The sequence below is a fragment of the Falco biarmicus genome, chromosome 12 (assembly GCF_023638135.1).
Source record: "Falco biarmicus isolate bFalBia1 chromosome 12, bFalBia1.pri, whole genome shotgun sequence".
Taxonomy (NCBI): domain Eukaryota; kingdom Metazoa; phylum Chordata; class Aves; order Falconiformes; family Falconidae; genus Falco; species Falco biarmicus.
The window spans coordinates 5,693,698-5,715,793 of NC_079299.1; the positions used below are offsets into that span (position 1 = coordinate 5,693,698).

The 22,096-nt window shown below is 36.7% G+C and overlaps 1 protein-coding gene across 8 annotated transcripts in view; it reads left to right on the forward strand.

Annotated features, from left to right (window-relative positions):
• CDC42BPA (CDC42 binding protein kinase alpha) overlaps window positions 1-22,096 on the forward strand; it is a 189,954-nt gene that overhangs the window by 47,790 nt on the left and 120,068 nt on the right. For all 8 annotated transcript variants that reach the window (XM_056356781.1, XM_056356782.1, XM_056356783.1 and 5 more), the window contains exons 3-4: window positions 14,474-14,565; window positions 21,166-21,249. In XM_056356781.1, the coding sequence (XP_056212756.1) occupies window positions 14,474-14,565; window positions 21,166-21,249 (176 nt within the window). The remainder of the gene's footprint in view (window positions 1-14,473; window positions 14,566-21,165; window positions 21,250-22,096) is intronic.

Below are 22,096 nucleotides of genomic sequence, written 5' to 3' on the forward strand. Positions count from 1 at the left end.
TACCCCTCTGTGTATATAAGTAAAAATTACAATGAAATATCAAACAAAATGAGGAGTGGGGAAGTTGAGTCATGTGTGTGTTCATTATTCCCATTTTACTACCTTGGACATCTTTCTAATAAATGAGTGAATACTTAGTTCTCATTCTCTGAAGTGTCCTTTCTTTTTCTTTCCGGTGTAATGAACCCTTGTATATGCAATAAATTTCATAGCTCTAATTCTGTCTTTTCTGAAGTTGACAGTTTGCATCAGGGTTGAGTTATATAGTCACAGGCATCCTGTTGGTGTTAATATTCTTCTGAGGATTTGGGCCCAAGACACCTTAAACCCATTGCAGTAATTTCCCAAATTAATGTGTATTAAATTATTTTCCTAGGAGAAATAGTCTGTAGATGTCAAGTTTCTAGAGAAAGATTTCTCGGCTTCATAAAGTGAGATCTCACTTTCCTGTTAATCTTTTTTTCCATATTTGTGTGTCAAAAAAGGTATATATCACAGAAGCTGTTACCCTTGAGGTTGCTCAAGCTTCATGCAAAATGTTTGTCTGTACCTTCCTCTTTTTTTCTTCTCCCCCGCCCCCCTTTTTTTTTTTCCTAAAATACCTGTTTGCTAAAAGAGCTGGAGGGAGTAATCCATTCTTAAGCAGTTGTGCCTGCTGGTTACACTAGGAGTCCGGACAGACTCTTGATTTTAAAAAAAAAAACACCAAACCAGAAAACAGAAAAATAACAAAACCCAGAAGTAATTTTGTGAGCAGAAGTGACTAATAAAGCTTGGTTTCCTGTTAATTGTGCATAATGGTTGATGGGAGTCCCCATGTTAACGGCTTTGTTGCGATTAGGGCACCTGTAGGGGAAGATGTCTGCCCCTGCCCCCTCCAGTTGTTTCCCAGGGTGTTGCCCTGGGATTAAGCAAGGGGATGCTGTTGTAGGCTGCATGGATTTCGCCATCTCTTCTGCTGCCCGCTTCCTTTTGAGGAGCACGCAAAGAGTGAGTTGTCAAGTCAGGTGATTGGTAGAGGTTCTGGATGCAGATGCACACTTGACCGCGAGAGTGTTGCTGCTTTTATCTCCATGTCACTCTTCTGACAGTAATTCAGGTATATTTACGTGTAAAAGATTTTGTTGGTTGTGATGATGCTTAGTCAAAATTAATAATTTAAAAATAAATCCAGGTCTGTCTGAGAGCAATGTTAAATCTAGAGGATGTAAACCAAATGTTTCTCAATACCACCTCTGTTACAATTCTTTATAGTAAGGACTACATTCTGCCCTTCTGGTTTGTTTGCTTTTTATGGAATAGCTGTAGAGAATGTACATAATGGCTATTGTAAATACCAGCCTTCCGTTTGCTGCTCTTTGTAAAATTTTTAATTTATCTGCCATCACTTTTTTTTCTTCCAAATAATAAGTAATCAAAAATACCTTATTGTATGAAAGAGTCCTTTCCATTTAGGCAGCTAGATAAGCAGCCCATTTCCTCTGAATGAATACCGCTAAAGTTACTTACAGTAGTTACTGTATCTGGACTGAATTCAGGTTTTCCAGGTGTGTGTTTTTTATTGTACAGATGTTTTTTGAATGCACTTTGAGATAGACAGACAATGTTTAAACATTCAGTTTAATATTATATTTTTATGATAAACAGAGAAAGACTTGGGTGGAAAGAAATATCAATGTACAGTAGAAAGTTGGGAAGGTATAGATAGGTATGAATTGTGGATGAGTTGAATCTGAGCTGTTGGTGGGAAATGCATTTTGAGTTTTTGCATGTGCTGCATGTGAATGCTAAATTTTCCCTTATGTTTGCCATAATATAGGCCTCAGAATATTACATTTCGTTTCAGTAATCAGTTTTATTTGTTAAGTTATAACTAGAGAATTTGAAAATGGGCAACATATTAAGGGTTGGGTTTTTTTATGAGCAATGCTGTGAAGCCAAGTTATACCAATAACTATTAACAAAACTAATAGGAATGTTTTGTGGTGAATTTTGAGTAAATACAGAGTAACCATCTAAAAATAGCTGTTAATAAGGGCAGGAGTTGCCACACTTTCCTAAGGATTTGAGATCAGAAAAAAGTGTTCAGAGTGTGGGAGGGGAAACATTGCAGTTCGCATGTTTTGTTTTGTTTTTTAATAGTTAAGGGGTGCAGTGTGGTATTATGGAAGTAATCTAGATTTGACCTAGGACTTGACCCATTTGTTAAGAATAGTTTAAAAGTAATAAGCTGTGTTTGGCAATTATATGGATGGATGCATACATGACCCCTATGTTCAAATATAACTAATTCCAAATACACATTTGATACTTCATTGTGACTAATCTTCATTCTTAGTGATAGCATTTTGCTACTGTTTTCATATGGATAAGTGTTAAGAATTTGTAGGGTTTGGATTTCATTTTGATCATCTTTCATCTTGTTGTTAAGCTTGTACTGATTTAGTAAGTTGCTCAAGAACATGGACTGAAATTGGTGGAGGAAAAAGAGGTGTCATGACAACCAGGTGTTTGAACTGGGGACTCTTGCTGAACAGGGAAAGGTGATGAAATAATCAGCAAAATGGGTTAGTCATATAATGTGGAACATAAATTGTCCATACTAAAAAGAAGTATTTGCTTTGCTTGCATTTTACCGTGAACCACTTCACTTGATCTTGTGATCTGTGCAACAAGAAGTGAGCTATGAATTCACCTCCCTTCAAGTACTTTTTTCATAGAACAAACCTTCTATGAACTGATTCCAGAGTGAAAGGTAATGAATTCCTAGCACTCACTTTGCTTATGACTTATATTTTTGAAATGTTTTATTACCTTTAACTGGAAGCCATTTTTATGAGAGTGCAGTTTCCTTTTAAATATTTATGCAATGTATCTAGATTGATACTATTTAGAAATTATAAGCAGTAACTAAATTTTGTATGTTACCTTGTTCTGAAGTGTGTTTGCTTCATTGAGGTAACTAAAGCAGTATTCTATCTCCTGAAAACTACTGCATTTGTATATAAATTAATGAATTTATGTTCTATGCTTTTCTGAAAATGTGTCCAACTTTCTTATTATCACATTACTTATCTCAAACTTGTTTATATGTGCTGTGTCTGGCCATGGCTTTTCCTTTCAAGTTTCTAGTAAACAAAACTTTTGAGATAAAACTTGGGTGAAAGCATTCAAAGAATTTTCAGAACTCAGTGACTATTTTATGCATTTTGTATTACAACTTGCAAAACAATTCTTCTCCAGTGCATCGGATGTGTGCAAGATCACCTCTTTTACCCATGTTTGGAGGGAAAAAAAAAGCATATAAAATTTTGAAAAAAATGCCTGGACTTGGCAGATGAAGAACAGTTTGTATTGATACGAATTCTTGGGTTTGATTAGTTTATAGTTTCAAACTGAGATATTTAATCCTTTGTTTACAGGAAGAATGTTAATTTTACTTGCTGTCTCTTTTTATCTTAAGCTGATAAATAAAGCCATATAATCATCTTGTTACAAAATTGTGTTGTCATAGAAAAATTGCCTTTCATCAGTGTAGCAGTAAGTAAATGCTTTAATCTATGTAGCCTATCGTAACAGGCATACAGCAGTACAACTCTGTTACTACAGGGAGTAAGATTCAAAAAAGGCGCTTAATTTAGATTCAGCCCTGCAATTACATGCATGTGAGAGTTCATGGTTTTGAGTTCTGTGTTGTTTCTGACTCAGCATTGATGGGGTATCGAAATAGTGTACTCAGTAGCACGAAAGTCAGTTCAGATGTATGGCTTAGTGAATCCCTTCACTTATATTCATGAGCAACTCCAAAGGCTTAATTTGAAACAACATGCCTTTAAAAGATGATTTAAAAACCTTTTTTATGAACATAAGGGGGACTGAAAAACTGAACAGAGAAACTGAATAAAAAATAAGTTGATGTTTCTTTCTGGTTTCATAAACAATTTGGTCCATCAGTGATCTGGGTTCCAGAATTGTTCGTTACTGCATCCTTGGTGATACAAAGGATGCGTGGATCAAGGCAAAAAGGGCTGTGGTGCAAGAGTGTCTTACACACGCGCATGTGCACACACAGGCGTACATGGTTTATGTAGGAACTTACTACTTACAGAAGATGCATGCTGTAGGGTAGTTACAGGTGTTGGGAACTATATTTGTTATCTTCAAAATCCGAGATTGTGTTGAAAGCTTGCTTTATATTAATGGGGATCATTGATCTCTTTTGAAATACTAATAGATTTTAGTGATTCATCTGCATTGAAGACTGAATGATTAAAATTGCCATAAGGTGAAATGCGGTCAAAATAAAAATATCATAATCAGCATTATTTTGCAGTGATCACTTAATCAGGAAGAAAGCAAAGATGATTGTAGTTGAGAAATAGAGTGCCGGATCTGGTGCACAGTTAGGTACTTAAGCATTATGATATGTCTTTATTCTCAAGTGGGCCAAATCAAGTTTATTATAGGCAATTTACATTCTAATGGCACCGAACTTTCAAATGATAATTGTTTTAATTACATTAGTTTTAAGGTGACTGTGAAAGAGTGCTGAAGTTCTAGGATCTTTGAAGATCTTTAAAGAGCGCCATTAGTTTAAGAAAAGACTACTCTTAAAGTTGTAATTCCTTAAAATGTAGTGAAACTAAGGAGGGTTCTTGAAACATTGCTTACCAGCACATTTATTAGAATTCCTGTCTTTTTGTGTCAATGCAAAAGAACTATACAATAAGGAACATACTCAGTTGCATTACCCAGCTTGAATACAAGAAGCGAGCAAATGAGTAGTTTACAGTTCTTACAGGAGAAATAATAGATGGCAGTAAAATGGTGTGAGGTATGCATGGAGTGGGTACTTAAGCTGTGGAGGTGGAAAAATTTCTGTGAAGGTGGGAAGGTTGTTTTGTTTTCTTCTTTTGTCACTGGGAACTTGAAATTTGAATTAAAAAGCAGTTGTGGAGAATGCAGTAGTGTAGTTTTCATTGCACTTACAGTGGTTTAACACTCAGAAGCAGCATTTTACTGTGATGTATTTATGAAGTGCAATACTATCTATTTTCTTATTTTTACTAATTTCACAGTAACCCATATGATATATCAGGCAGTGCAAAACTTACTGCAAGCAGTGTTCAAAAATCACGGTTTATTTATTTGGATCACAAATGCTATTTTAAAAATATATCTAATGACAATGAGTAGTTACTACTTAAGAGAATTAAAAAATTGACTGGAAAATGTGTATTATTTTAACCTAGGCAAAGTTCCTTCTCCCAATATTAAGTTCTTACTATAGTTTTGAATATTTCCATTTGACATACGTTATAGCAGAGTAATTCTTGCTTTTATGAATTTTGAGTGTTATTTTAATGTTTGCATTTCAGTTTAATGCCAGGTATAGATGAATGCAGGACTTCATGTTACATCTTTAGTTGTGAATGTTGTCCATAGAGGCAGAATTAGGACTGTAGTTGTGTGCATTTGTACAATATTCACTACCCAGATTTCTCCAGTCCTGAGTCTTTTGAGATCTGTTGCAATGCAAATATAAACAAGTGCCAATGAAACCTGCTGTATATGAAGTGCTTATGGAGCAGGTTTATGCCATGCTTTTAAAGAGGAAACAAGGTATATTGTTAGATGGTGTGTCAGTTCATACGGTGGGTGCTTGCCTGCGACATCCTGAAGAATTTGCCTGCTGTTAGAGCTCAGCTGCATTACTAGCCTTCTGCTCCGAGGCCCTCACAGCTTGTTGGGAAGCGTCTGTAATGATGTGCAGTGAATATGGGAGTAAAGCATCATGATGGAAGAGTGAGGCAGGACTCAAATGATTCATGTGTTGCGTGAGACTTGACAAGTGTGCATTTTGACAAGTCCTAAGTGTAAGTATATGCTAAGAATACATGGCTACACAAACAAGTCATTTTGAGAGGAGGGTTTGTGGAGTATCTGCTCAGCCCCCTTCTCACAAGGGTCAGAGCATATCCTTTAACTAATGAAAAGGGCTTTCAGTTTTACAGAGCTTTTACAGCTTTTATTCCTCAAAAATGAAAATGAATAATGTTAGTTGCACACTTAAGATGGAACGAAGCTCTCTGTATCGGCCAAAGAAAATGAAGCACCTGATCTCACTGTATTTGCTTTATATAGATGACTGTAAAAACAGTCTTTCCTTTTAATTAAAATTCTGAAGTAAAAGGCAGGCAGGCAGATGTTGTGTAGCTCAAGTCGTTTGTCAGTCACAATTTAATGAAAAGTAAAGGCACTCAAGACTGCTGGTGATAAAAGGAGAACAGAAACGAATCAGGGAATTTGAGAAAGGGTGATGGCAGGGCATCATCACCGGAACTGGGACTTTGGAAGAGGGACTGTAGCTGGGTAGACCAGAGTTTGAAATAAGAAAGAAATGAGAGAACTAGCAGAACTTTGCTCGTAGGGTAGCTTCTGTGACTGGCAGGGCAACTGGATGGGGGCCTGGAGGTAAAGAGAGACATTAGCAGACCAATACAAGAAGCAAGCAAGGTACAGATGTGAAGAAAACTGAGGTGACCGTGGGCAGAAAACATCAGGTGTGGTGGCAAAGATGTGTAGGGACAGGACAGAGTGATACTGGATGACAGGTCTTGTGGGAGAGGTGGGGACTGAATAGTTGAGAAGGAAAGTGTTGGGATGAGGCGTCACAGCAGGGAAGAGGTGAAAATGGATCATGTTTGTGAGAGGCAGGAGAAGGGAGTGTAAGGCGGGCTGCATTATTACACAGATGTTTGAGTATCCCTTAAAAATATTTCTTTCTCCACCTTTGGAAATGGAACAGGAGACTCCTAAAGTGCTGTGAAATACTTGGGAATCTGAGCAGAGAGGTCTTCATTGGTGCTGGTGCATGCAGAGTGTGACAGCCTGCAGCACTTGGTCTTTTAGTCGGTGAGGATCGTGTACTGGATGCCTGTGTTCTGTGGACAAAAGTTGCTAGTTTTCCTCTGGTAAAACACTTCTATGTTGTTATAGTATGCAGCAAAATTTTGAGAGAGAATTAATTTCTATTTTTTAAATGAGAGTTTTCCTTTAATATTCCTTCAGTAAATCAGAATTTATTTGAATTACAAATAAAATGTATGTCTTGAACAATACTTTAGGGATACAAACCCATAAATGCACAACAAAGGAAATGACAGAATTAATGATGCCTCCACAGCTACCTTGACAGAGTGTGTATTACAGGCTTCTAGTGTGGTCACAAAATACCCGTTCTTTAGAGTGGAGCACTGTTACTTGACATGCAATTATTTCTACAGCCCCACACCCCCCTTTTTTGTTCTCTTCTTCTTGAAAATTACTGTGTGGTTGTACACTCTTTGTTTATTGTGTAATATTTGATTTTTTTCCCCCCTGATATTCATCAATATATAATATTTCTCAATCAGTAAGGTAGTATTTTTCAAAAGCCTAGTCAGATCAGACTATGTTATCTCTTCTACGTAATAAAAAGTACTGCATTGAGGGGCTAAGACTTTTACTTAAAGTATTCATTTTTAATGCCTGTTTTTATTTTCCTTTTTGAGAACATTTAGTAATTCTAACTACAGGTCTGATTGACTTTATTTACAGCTTAAACATCCAGCATTTTTTGGCAGTCAGATACCAACATATTGAGTTAAAGTGTCAAATACTGAGGAATGCAAAGTTTAAGCTTGACTGTCAGAAGTGTGATTTTAATTGACTTATCTCCAGCTCCATGACAGCACGAGGGATGGAGTCTAAGCAGTGTTCTGCTGTATAAGCTTAAGACCACCTTTTTCCTCCTTTTTTAGCCATTCAGGCTTTTTAAATGTCACAGAACTTTTTCTGTCTGCTCTTGATTTGCTCCCAGATCATTTCCCCACTCTTTACTAGGTGGAACAGGAGTCCTATAGTAAAGATTTTACTGACTGTGCTACAAGAATTGCATCAGAATTCTAATGTGCAGCAGGATGAATTAAAATTCAATGTTTCACTTTGCTCTAGTATAATAATATTTAAACATAGGGTGGTTTACTGAAATTCTTGTGATGAGAAAGAATGGTAATATAAAAAAAAATGGTCGTATCTTGATGTGGTATAGAAGTGTTGCCCAGATTTGCAGTGGGTGTTTCATGAATGCAGGGATTATTTTTCATCCAAGTCTGGAGAGGAAAAAAACAGAACTACTCTCGTATGTTTGGGAAAGATATTTTATTTCTCTTTCTGATTCTAAAGTTCCTGTTGAAGGATCTTTTGTGGTAGCTGTAGCCAAAGATATCTGGATGGTCTCCACTTGACCTAGATGAGAACAGATTTCTAACCTTCCCCCCCTCCCCCCAGATGAATAGGATCCAGAATATTGTGTCTGTCTATACCGTAGTACAGGAATTTGTGGACATGCTTCTCATTCTTGGAAAATGCCAGATTCTTAACTTGCACTTAAGAGATGTTGGCACTTAAACGTTCACCAGGAAAAACACATTAAAAATGTTCTGATGGAGCGAAAACTGAATCTTAACTGTTAGAACTGAGAATGGTATTTGTGGCTTATGTTTTTTACACTGCCTTAACTAATGTTCTGTGGTTCAGCTTACTATTGCTGTCTCTCTACAGTGTTTTGCCCCTGCTTTCCTCCAGGGAGTTGGCAGAAACTGCAACAAAGCTTTCTTGTGCTGTTTTGCCAACCTTAGGTGGGTGGAGAGGAGAGATTTCTTTTCAGTCTACTCTCAATTATATTAGGCTTTAAGCAGCTCTGCCTTGCTGATTGTCAGTTATTTCTCTGTTGTTTTGAGAAATGCTGTTTATTTTGGGAGGAGTATTTTCTTACACCTCCTTCCTGGAGTTTTTTGAAACCTCCAGCTATGGTCTGTCTTCAGTCAAAAATGATATTTATACATTTCATGATCACAGCTGATAGAAGCCAGTGGAAAATAAAAACTTTGGGTTTGGACTGAGCCAGTAAAATAAAAACACTTGTAAAATTCCTTCCAGGAATTTAGCAGAAATTTCAAAACTGCAGAAGGCTTCTAAAAACATATTTTATTCTGCTTTGTTCTTTTTTTCGTTTTGTAATTTTTTTTTTCTGTTTCAAGGACAGCATTAGGAAGAATCAGAGAGCCTTCTGGTATCCAGTGAAGTTGACAGTCTGTTAGGTTATGTGTTGGGTTCTTTTCTCCTTTGCGTGGGAAAGCTCTGTATGTATTTTTGTAATTAAGTTTTAACTAGCAAAGGAAAGGGGGCTTTGTCTTGAATCGGCAAGTAGCTAGTTTCCCATGGTGGCTGTTTTCTTTTCCATTATATTTCCTTCATAGTGAACTTTCATCATTACTGTTGGCAATTCTGGTGGATACAGCTTTTAATTTCTGTATCTTTGGCTTGACATGGTATTTTACATTGACCGATGCAGTGGGCAGAAGACTGGGTTTGCTGTGTGATACCTGGATCACTAAGGAAGTATGTTTTGTAGTTCTGTTGGGAAGCAAGACGTGGGCGTCTTACTGAGAGCTGCCAGTGGAGGATAGAGTGTTCCATCTGAGCAGGGTTAGCTAGCCTGTTTATCCAAAAAGCAACTGGGGCATCAGTGAGGCACCAAGAGGAATTCCTAAACACTGTCCTGTTCTGGTGGGGTTTTGGTTGAGTTTTTTTTTCCCCCCAATTTAAATCAGTTGCGGGGACCCATTTTCAACTGCTGCTCTTCTCCAGTTCTACAGCCCTTCCTTTAAACAGTCAACATGATTTTCATCTCACTTAGGTTTAATTTCAACCCATGGTTACAGCAGCTCTGGTTTGCGGCAGTGCTTTGCAGGGGAGGGAGAGGGGCATTAGCAGGTGAGGGAGGAAGAAGGCGCTCACCACTAGCTCCCCTCCCCCAGCTAGCAGGTTAATGCTGAAAAAGTCTGAATTTCAGGGTTAGCCCTGCCCAAACTCTGCAGACAGAAACCAGGAGCTCAAGGGGGAGAGAGCAAGGAAAGAGCATGAGACTAACCCTGCAAATAAAGCAGATACTGGTTTGACTTTGTTTGGTATCACATGTATAATCCCAGTACTGAACTGTACTGGTTTATCAACCATGTTGCTGTACTCCCTGTGTCAGGTCTTCAGGAAACGGACTTTTATCTTCAGGAGTTTAAAAATTAAACCCTGTGGTATTAAGTGTGCTGTAAGTAATGCTAGTAACTGCTCCCCCGTGGTAAATATGATAAATAGACTGTTGAAGCTCAATGTCAGTACTGCAGAACCCATTGTTTTGCCTCTCTTCTGCTTGACAGTTGTTGTAATAAAGTCCTCCCTTTTCAGGGCCGGGGGGTAGAGCGTATGCTCCTCTGTGCCTGGCTTGGCAGCTGGAGTCCTGCTGACTGTTTATTCGATGTGCTTAACATGTTACTTTGGGTGAAGTTCTAGTTAATTTCAAACACTTGTTCAATTCTTTTACTGATGTTTATTGTTTGAATGAATTATAAGCATAAGTGGAGTGAGTGGCTAGAACATAAAATGTGGGGAAAGGCCCACAGAATTTAATAACTTGAATAGTCATGACAGGTTCGCTTTGTTTGAAAAAAACAGCTTAGCTTACTAGTTCAGTACGCTGGTTACCCCTGAGGGTGAATTTGGAGATTGTTTTTGTTTTTTTTTTCTTGCCACGTGTAATTGATGAAGTGCAGAGAGTCTTGCCAAGAGTGGGGTGGTGCAGTTTTGCCAGGCAGGCTGGGATCTGAATTATTGACCAGGTGGGGTGGTGGTGGCCAGGGATTTTGTAGAACGGTTTTTATAGGTAACGTATCTATCTATCTCCTCCACAGTGATTGATAGCAATGTAGAGTATTTCTCAGAGTAGCCTCCTCCACAGAGTCTGTGACTTGTCAGCTTGTGACCATAGAAAACTTGCTGGCAAATTTGAAAGTTCTGTGTAATGAACTTTGGTTCCTGCTGAATTGAAAAAAATCCAGGAGCATCTGGGGGACATGCTGCCCACACTTAGCCTGTGGTTTGGAGGAGGAAGAATTCTATTTGGCGCAGCAAACTGCTGGTCCCTAATCTGTATCACACATGGCTAGCAACCTTGAAAAGGGATGTCTGTTCAGAAACATCGGCTATCCCTCTGTATATTTCTGTAGGTTGAATGAAGTACCAAGGGAAATGCCCATACTGCCTTTTGCTCTCAAAAAGCTGCAGTGTGTCACTCTGATACCAATGAACACGGAAACTGCAGCCCCTTCTGACAGAGGGTGGTGGTGTTTTATGTTCACTGTATGATGAATCTGTTTAGGGGGATGGGGATGTAAACAGGGCAGGGCTGCAGACCTGTATGTTTTAACAAAGCTGCATCGCAGGGTCCCCTTTGAGCACATTGCATTTTGAAAACAGTTCCCTGACCTTACAGTTTGCTGTCTTCGTAACAGCTCATATGACATTGCCAAACTAGTTGCAAAAAGTCTGCCTGTTAACCTCATAGTCTGGAAAGCTGGATGTATGAAACGGCTGTCTGAAGATATGCCTTCCAAGCCCCTTGGCCAGGCCAAGTTTTCTGTAGTTAAGATTGTTGTTGCCACAAGAACAGCAGATGTTTGCGCAGCAGACAAACAACATTGATGATAAAACAAATTGACCTTTTTTGGAACAAGCTATTTGGAGCACATTCCTAGGGAAATTCTTTTTTTTTTTTTTTTTTTCTTCTGTTTTTTCCTTCTCCCCCCCTCCTTCTTTCCTTTTCTTGGACTGTATCTTTCTTCATAAAACTGCTTGGCTATACATTGACATGTCTGTTGCTAGAGGTGATTAAAAAAAAAAAAATACAGAGAAGGGTTTAAAAACTTTTCCACTAACACTGGTGCTGCAGATCATTAAATCTAATCCAAACCTATTTTTGTCGGCCATATTTTACTGAAGTAGTTATAATGATGTTTATTTTTCCAGTGTCCCTATGGGAACCCTGGAAGATTTAAAAATGTAATAATTAAAGAATGACAGGCCTTCCCTTACAATATAAAGTGAGGAAGAGTTTTGTGGTTTAAGCAGCTATGCTGCTGCTTGTTAACAAGATATTTTGCCTTGTATTCTAGCCAGGCCTATAATGGTCAAAAAATGTTGAAGTTGAGAACTACACGTTTGTTTTTAATCAGTTGTTTTTCAAGTTAAAAGTCTTTAATGGCTTGTTTTAATTTGTTTAGTAGTATTAATATTTGTATTAAATCATTTGGTACAGTACAGCTGAGGCTGTGTCACTACTTTTTGTTGTCACTTACTTTTTCTATTCCAAGACCTTTCTTTTAAGGTATAAAAGACAAATTGAAAGTTTGGGGAATCTCTGTGAACTTGAGTAATACTTTAAAAAGTATTTCAGATGTACTATTAAACCTGTTTTAGTTGTATAGTTAAGTATTTTGAATAATATTATTATAAACTTGAGGTAAAAATATCACTAAATTGAAAATCTTAGCGTTGTGTGCACCTTTACTATTTGCATCTAAACCGTAGGTTTTTTAATCATAAGCTGATGTTCCTGTATTTATAATAAATGTAACTCCTGGTAGAGAATTGTTTCCTGGTATCAGGAATTTTTGGAACCTCTGGGATTGGTAAAGGTTTTCATCCATTGAACTAATTACATTAGTGGAGGTGTGTTGTATTGCTTTATGGGAGAAACATAAGAGGCTGCATTTCTGCATTGTTTTTCACATGTGATTTACAATGCTAATCTAAGGACTAGGATAAAGAAGTTTTTTGTGGGTCTTTTTAGGTATTAAAACTACAGGTAGCTCGCGTCTTGACTTAGTTTTATAAACTGCCTTGCTAAGTAGTAGGCAGTAGGCTTTTGGACAAGGATTTTGTAGTGCCTTGAAGGGGTGTGTGTTAATATCAAAATTCTAAATTGAATGGCAGGTTATCTCTGTCAGTATCAGGGTTTGGGTTTTTTAAGCAGGATTAGTTCATAACATTAGAAGGACAAAATACTGAATTCCAGGAGAGGCCAAATTTGGTTTCTTACATGTGTCTAGATATAATTTGGTTGTTATGTAGGGTCATTTGCTTTTGGAGCTTTTGAAAACCAATTCGCATTTATGTTTAAAACATTGTTCTGATCAAATTGTTCTGCAGTATGATACTTGGTAGCATTCTTCACTTCAAGTAAAGCTGTGCTAATTCCGTCATCCTCTGTATAGATAGAAGTGGACATAGGTGGGTCCCTGTACCATGAAAGCATAATCTAAACATTTTTGTGGTCCATGTGAAATGGCTACCTTATGATGGGCTTTTTTGTTTCCTTCTTGATCCAAGTATATGATGGTCAGTGCCTTGTCTGTTACAAAAATACTGTCTCTGTTCTATCCATATGAAACTGTGGGTAAAGTATCTGAAGTTGCTTGTTCAAAGATCATCGAGAAAAACTGCCTTTGAGCCAGAATCTGAAATTAACGTTTTCTGAGACTCATTCCACTCCTGCGTACACTGGCTTATACAATGTTCTTTTATGTGCAACTTTCATGAACCGTATTTACTGGAGCTTCTGTTTTAGTAGTAGATTTCATAGTGTAAAGTATTAAGCATGATTTTAAAACAATTATTTTAAAACCAACTCATTTTCCTGCCTAGTTATTTTAGTAGTTGCATTTTTTGTCTTCTTTAGCAAAGGTTGTGTTACGTGGTTTTTGAGGTAGAGTTATCAGTAACTTGGCTGTTCTGCATGCATGCAGAGAGCATGCATTAATGAACCAGGACGGGTTTAGTTGTAGTGCTCAGCGGGGCTGAGAAAGGGGAGCAGTCCTCCTGATACTGTTTCATTGCAAAGAACGCTGGGGTTACCTGACTGGAATACAATACCCCATTTTGCGTACTGCTTGCAAAGATCTTGTAACAAGAGGGGAGAAGGAAGGTGGAAATGAAGCTTAACTTTACATACTTGGGTTTTTTCCATTGAATGTATTAATAGTGTCTTGCGTACAACTCTTCTTGCTTCCAGAAGCCAAGAATTTATTACTACATCTTGAAGAAGTGGTCTCCAAAAATATTGCATGTCTAGGTCAATATCACTCTTCCAGTTATCATTCATCAGCATTTTTTTTTTAATTGAATAAAATATGTTTTTCCTGTTTGGCAGATAAACTAATCTTGTCCGAAGTGAATTCCTCATTCTATTATATTTTGCTTTTGCAATCAAAGTTAACATACAGCACAGAGGCAATGAATGTCTGTGAACTCACAAGACTGTAGAAAAAAAATATTTTCTTTCTTTAATTTTTTTTTAAAAAAGCTAAAGCAAACTTCATAAGCTTTTTCTCGCTTAGTTCTTACTGGTCAATATTTCTCGCTTTAAACTTCATTATGTTACATTAGGGAATATAGGTGTGTAAGCCAAATATCTGTTGTTTTCAGGGCTCTAATTACACCTATTTTATGTTACTGTTACCTTGTTTGGTTGGTGGGTTTTTTTTGTTTTGGTGTGGGTTTTTTTTCCCTAAATGATGGATATTTTCTTTTGTTTCAGCCAAACCTTTTACATCTAAAGTGAAACAGATGCGACTGCATAAAGAAGATTTTGAAATCCTGAAGGTGATTGGTCGAGGAGCCTTTGGGGAGGTATGTATGTGAAGGAGGTATTGAATAATGCTTTTGCAAATCTGCAGCACTGAGGAGAGACAGTTAATAGCAATTTACTGATGTACAGGTTTTTGCATTGTTTAGCCATAATGGATATTGTAGGCCCACCTAATGTTTGATGCAAGTACTTTTTGATTTATACATTCTTTGACAGTTCTTTTTAAGTCTCTTAAATTTGGAGAGAAGGCAAGTTCACATGGATTAAAAGGCCATGTTTCAACTGTCTGATTATAAATCATTTGCTTGTTTCTAATTCTTTCCAGTCAGCAGGCAGAGGCCAGTGAGTTACTGATGGTATAAAGATCTAGCCATTTCTAATCATCTTAATAACTAAATGGTCTGAAAGCAGTTTTCAGCAACTTAAATAGCCAAATATTGATATTGACATTCTAAGAACACAGAGAAATCTCTACTCATGTCATTTAGTTTCCTATTTTTAATGACTGTATATTTTTTCCTCTATTTCTTTTAAAGAGTTTAGCAAATGTTTGTTTCTTTTTCAGTTGTCATCTACTGCTATCAAACTATACAATTTTTTGTTGCTTCTGATTAAGCTGTCAAACAAGGCTGTTAATCACTAGGTTTTTCAGTAGGTATGTCAGATTATATAGTTTGAGGAACCTGAATAAATGTTAGCTTTCTGCCTGTCCTTCTTGATTATATTAGGTGCACAGGCTTTGTTCCTCATACAGGAGACTACGTATGCAGAAAGAGCAAGGTAATGTATGACAGTGCCTTGAATTTTTGATAGCCAAATATACTGCAGATGGGAGGAGTATGTAAAGGTTCTGCATAAGGTGCTCCATACAGTTTGAAAAAATGTTTGAACTGAAACCCAAAGTGTAAGAAAAATTTTCTCAGCAATGTCTTAACAGGTTTTGGAACTGGAAATATTTTCTTTTGGTTTTTTGAGTTCTCTTTGGTATGAGAGCATCTCTGGAGGCTCTATGGCATGTGGCAGATAAGAGTTGGTTTCAGGTTCACTTACATGTTTGCATCATGTGAGAATTAGTCTACTAGTCTGTAGTTACGGAAGAAAAGAATTCTATAGGTAGTATGTAAAGAACAGAAATTTTTACTGTAGGGTGTGTCACTGCATACTCTGATGATGCAGACATGCAAATATCATTGGGCAACTGTAAAAACAGCAATAAAAGAGTAGTATTTATTTAGCTACTTTCAGTTGGTTTTGCTCCATCTGGAGTAATGCTTATCTATGAAGGAGACTGGAGGCTGAAGTTAGTCATGGATAATTTATCTTTAGTCTAAACCTCTGCAACAAACAGAACGTTGCGTGCTCCATTTTGATGTAAACGCTTTTGCTTAAAACATCAGCTTTTCTCAGTGCTGCCATAGTAGTTGCAGCTCAGTTCATGTACAGATTGTATAAGATGTAAGCAAAATCACTGATGTAGGTGCTTTCTTGTCAGAAGAATCGTATGTGAAACCTGTCTTACATTGTTTTTAAGAGAAGCCGGTTTTGTCTGCTACATCAGCATCAAACTCCACAGCAGCTAAACCACAAAGAAACTGTAGTTCTTTCTCAGGAAGCTTTTTTGTGGTGAATCATCCCATGAATAGTGAGAGTGTAACTTTCCCCATCCTTTTCTGGGGACAGTCTAATTGATTCGTTCTCTTTTAGGAACAGTGTTTCTTTCTAATTCCTTATCTGAGAAAGATAGCGTGACTCTACTGAATTGTCGAAAATCTTGACTTAAAAGAGGAAGACTGAAATTCTCTCACTGAAGGTTTTGTACTAAACATTTGCAGGGATATATGTTAAATTTTCTTACTAGCTTAAAGAAGACAAGCTTCAAGTCCTACACAGACATATGTCTTAAGAAAACAAGTTCTGTATGAAATTACTAATTTTCCTTTAAAATAACCAGTAAATATCCAAGCAAAGAGGAAAACGGTCCCTGAGAAAAGGACCACCAAATTTTACTGCTACTTAAGCCACCAAAAACTATATTAATATTAAATTGCCGAATACTTGTATGATTCAGTAGACTACAGTAGTTTACTGAGACAGATTAAGAAATCTGAAAGAATGTATTTTCTTTCCAGCAAACTATTATTGAGACCAAGGTTGCTTTAGGTTACTGGGAGGAGTAATTTTTGTCTCCTGAATCAACATAATTCTGAAATTCTGTAGACTACAAAGTAAGTGCAAGTTTTTTTTGGCACAGTCTCGGACTTGTTCTTATTTTGATTTTACGCTACTCAGTTTCTTCAATTTGCATAGTCAAGAAATATTTCCCTTTTTGTTTTTACAAGTTTGATGTAGTCAAGAAGTAGTTTAAACTATTTATTGCTTGCAACTGTAAGAGTTCATTGTTCCTAGTTTTCTTTTTCCCTTTACCCTGCTTACTGTCAGTCTGGTAATGCTTGCTTTTTGTCAAATTAATGACATGCACCCTTCCCACCACATGCATACATTTACTTATTTAAATTTTTATGTTAGAGAATGCTGTCTTTAGAAAACACAGATGTTTTGCTTGGAGGAGGAGGAGGATGATGATTATCCTGGTAAAATGAGTAATGTGGGCATCAAGTGTTTCGTTGTGCTGGCTTTGGGCAGCATGGTTTGAAAAACTTAAGAAAAAACTCTATAAACAAGGAGACTTTAAACTTGGGATTTGAAGGATGCTGCTAGGAAAGGTGAAGCAACTGGCCAACAGCTCTTAGCAGTGTCTTTCAGCAGTATGCAAGTGTGGCTTATTGAAGGTTCTAGCTGATACTAAAATATTCAGATTATTCTATTACTGCTTTAAAAATAAACAAACAAAATCCCAAAAAACTTCAGTGCTTCCTTATGCAAGCAAATATTATGTCATTATGTTGTTGATATTTTGAAGACTATGAATTTTGTAGCTCTGAGCACTAGTTGGTTACTCCTAAATTTTGACATCCAGTTAAGAACAGTAAGATTGCCTCTTCCTCTTTCTGGAGGGCTGTGTACTCTTGACAAACAAGAAAACCAGTGCTGAGGCTTTTTTTGTTGTCGTCTTTTTTTCTTTTTTCTTTTTTCTTTTTTCTTTTTTTCTTTTTTTCTTTTTTCTTCTTTTTTCTTTTTTCTTTTTTCTTTTTTCTTTTTTCTTTTTTCTTTTTTCTTTTTTCTTTTTTTCTTTTTTCTTTTTTCTTTTTTCTTTTTTCTTTTTTCTTTTTTCTTTTTTCTTTTTTCTTTTTTTTTCTTTTTTCTTTTTTCTTTTTTCTTTTTTCTTTTTTCTTTTTTCTTTTTTCTTTTTTCTTTTTTCTTTTTTTCTTTTTTTCTTTTTTTCTTTTTTTCTTTTTTTCTTTTTTCTTTTTTCTTTTTTCTTTTTTTCTTTTTTTCTTTTTTTCTTTTTTTCTTTTTTTCTTTTTTCTTTTTTCTTTTTTCTTTTTTCTTTTTTCCCTCCCCATTTCAATTTTAATAGCTTCTGTGTCAGCTTTTTTTTCTGTATAAGACTGTTGCTTTTTAAGCAAAGGAAATGTGCAGACATGTACCGTAGAGACAAGTAGCTGAGTTTGGGGCAGAAGGTGTCTGACAGCGTGCCAGACTGTACTGCTGTTTGTGGGAAATATGGAAAACTGTTGAAAGAATGGGGAAAAAAACCTATCTGACTAAACCAAGATGTTTACATCAGCACATACCAATCATTTTTTGTTGGGCTGCTCACAGGAAAATATAAATTTAAAAAACCTCCAGCCTTTAAAAGTCCAATTTTAAGAAATTCCAGTAGCAAGACACATCAGGATTGCTAGACAGTAATGATTACCCTTTCTTCTGTCTTGACAGCTTCACTTGGGGAAGGGAGAAGATCAAAACGGCACTCCGTGTATATGCGTTTTGTGTATGTTGTATATACTTTTGTGTGTGTGTAAACACTGCCTGGGTCTGTAATGATGTTTCAGAATTTGTTTTTACAATTAGAAACTGCATCAGGCTGCTTATTGCTGAAACGTTAGGTGGGGTTTTTTTTGCAGTCCCAAAATAAGCATTTTAGGTTTTACTTTCATAAAGCACTGAGACACCCCCAAAAAGGTGCTATAATTGCAGATAAATGTCTATGATCTTTTTGTACAGGTGTGTGTGGTGGTTATTGTTATGGAATAACATAAATGGAATTTCATAGCTTTGTTCTTTATAAATGCTTTTTCAATATATTACATGTTCACAGAAGGTACCAAACCCTTGTTCTTGTCACTGAAAGCCTATGCTCCAGCTGTTGACCAAAGGCAGTGCTGTAGCTCTTTTGTTTCTGTCCGAGTGAATGCTGTATAGGAGACTATGAATTTAGGCAGCTGTGCAATTAGCATAAGTCTTTCAATAACCAAGTCTTCTGCAGAATAACACAGCCTTTTACTGAGCATACTACAGGCAAGAAAGGAAATCCTGAAGTTGGACTTGAAATACATGTGTTATCTTACGCCCCTGGATGCCTATACTGCAACACTTAATGGTGGAGAAAAACCTACTTTCTAGGCTGGGCAGCAGCAGCAGTTTAGGCAGCTCTAGGACCAAGCATCCTTTTCATTTTTCCCTACAACAGTTGCAAACCCCTTCAAAGTCTTTAGGACAAAATTACATTATAGCCTCGTACCACAGATTGTGTGGTGCAGAGGGGTCCCTATCATCCAAGATGTGATACAGTTCAGATGCTGACTAGTTTCAATGTTAAGGCTTTCTTCTCCTGCCATTTCTTACTAGAAATCGATACAGATACGGCTTATCAAAGTTACTAGCTAAAACTAGCTTGAAAAGTAAAAGGAGACTCAAGATTGAAATTCATATTGTGGATTATATGTCACTGTGGATGATTCATCTTTCCTTCCTAAAAAAAAAAAGAAAGTGATGCTTGGTCTTGGGGTGCCATGCATACGAGTGTAGACATTCTTTATCAATGAAAATAGGTTATAGTCTAAAGTAACAATCTGGTTTTGTGTTCTGAATCTGAAAGTACCTTGAAGAATCCCGTCTGAACTGGAACCTCAATTTTTATGCATGAAGTAATCTTTAAAAATTTTGGTTCATAAACTCGTTTAAATAAGTAAATGTAGTACCTTTCTGCCTTCTCTCTTTTTTTCTTAATCTCCCCTCCGCTCCCACCCCCCTGCAACTCCAGAAGGCAGCAGTGTAAAGAGCAGGGCTGATAATGCATTGCTGCACAGATGGGGAGTGACAGCTGCTTTGTCTCTGAGTCTGTAGCTAAGCAAGAGGTACACTTTTAGATGTGCTTTAGTTTAGACATCTGAGTATTGTAGCCCTTCAACCTGTGCTTCTGCCACATTCATGAAGCTGTTGCAGCTGATGACCTGTTTGAAGGTGCTTGAAAGAGGTTTGTATGACACTTTCTTCAAACTGTCTGATCCTGTATTTTCTTTCCTGTTGTCACTGTTGCACACGTAGCTGGTTTACTGATTATAAAAGAGGTGGAAGGAATATAGGATTCAACCTTAGTATTTTTTTGTCACTGGCCTGCAGGATGAAGATGATGGTAATCTGTGTGACAGCATGTTGGTTTGTAACCAGAAGCACACAGAAACAAACTTTAATCCGCTTAAGCCTTAAGATTTATTTGAAAGGGAAGAAGAAGAATGGGATAGCTGGAGAATAATTGTTAAAATGTATTGTTTGTTGAACTTTTATACAGTTGGGACGGTAGCAGTACTGGTCTGGTCTAGTTCTGATCAGCAGCACAGAGTCTGTGGCAGAGTCATGGCCATTTTGGGTAAGACACAGCTTTCTATACCCAGGGATGCCTCAACTGTGAAAACACATTTGTGTAAACTTCTTCCCTTCCTCCTTCCTACATATATTCTATGTTAGCTTTTATTATAGCTGAACAAAACTTAATTTTCTCAGAAAAGGACTGTGTTGGTTAGCTTTGTAAATTTATTAATAGGCCTATGTACCTAATGTTTCAGAAGCACTGAGAGCAAGGGGAGTTTTTGTTTCTCAAGTTTTACTTCTCTAGAAAATGTGGATTTCACTGTTTCTCTGGCATGGACAGCAGACATGGTAAAAAATACAGAAATTCAGGTGGAAAAACACGAAGTAATACTTCACTGTATCTTTGAAGAAAGTAGAGTGCAGGGTTTGAAATGAGAGTGGCAGTTGTTTTGTGGCAAACCTAAAGACTGATTTGTGTCTAAACCTAAAAGGTATTGTCTATTTTGATTTAGAGGTTACTACGTTGTTGTCTTTTCTTGTCAGTTCTGTAATTTAAATTATTGTGTAGGACTGAAGTCCAGGAGCAAAAAGCTTACAGCTAGTGATAGCTTCATGATAGTATGATAGAGCAAGAAGTGTGATGGTGAGAAATACTGTTGTTCATCTACAGTCACCTAGAAAAATTAATACATAATTAGTGTGATGCATAATGTAAGTTTAAAATAGACTTGGAACTTGCACAGAATAAATATCCTGTATTGTTGTGATGTTACTCTTTCTAGTTGGGGATGGTATGGTATTGTGTGGATAGAAAAGCCAAGTGTCCAGAACACTGAAGAAAAAAACTCCAGAACCAGAAGATTTCATAAAAATCAAAACAATATCCATTTTCATGTTTTAACTTATCTTCTATTTATCTTTTCCAGGTTGCAGTAGTAAAATTGAAGAATGCAGATAAGGTTTTTGCCATGAAGATACTTAATAAGTGGGAGATGCTGAAGAGAGCTGAAGTAAGATCACAGTAATATTTTCTATAATCATGCACCGCCTTACTCTGCTAAATAGTTACTTCTCTTTCCTTCACATAATACTATGTATATAGAGGGATTGACGTGCTTCAATACTTACTGGCAATATGAAGATTAATACTAAAATAAGCTTAAAGTAGTTAATGAGAAGGGTTAAAATGACATAGAATCTTGACTTAGGTGGGGCTGGGTGTTTTGGACATTATATCTTTTCTATAATTGCACAAGAGTTACTGACTACACAAGCAATCTTTTAATGCACTTATTCCAGGAATGTAGTTTTTAGCAAGTATTTTCCATGGTGAAAGGTAGTTATTGAGCTATAAAAAGGTAATTACTGAGCTGTAACTCACAAAGCCTATTAGATTATCAGTAGCTAGAACTTAGTCAGGGTCTAGTTTGTAAACTGAAAAATCAGAAAGATAGAAGTTACAAATAAAGTGCATGTTTCATAAAAATGTACATCTGCAAAAATTTGTGATGAAAAATTCTGCATTAGAGCTTGAGTCCATCATGTATTCTGAAAAAGGTGGAACAGCTCTTTTACCAGCCCTGCTTTGCCTTGTGTTCCTACTTCTGTTACACAGCTCCACTCTTCATAACATCCTTGATACATTTCCTTGGATTCCTTTGGAAACAAACTTAGAAAATGCAGTCTGCACCTGTAGACTTTTGTTTTAATTTGAAACAGAACACGTATCTAACGCTTTAAATTGCTTAGAAATTCTTCATCTATGCATACTAGAAATAAATTGCCTAAAAAAAATAGACTAAAAAAATATAACTCAGTGTTTTATGCATGCAAAGTTGCATTGGCCATTGCATTTTC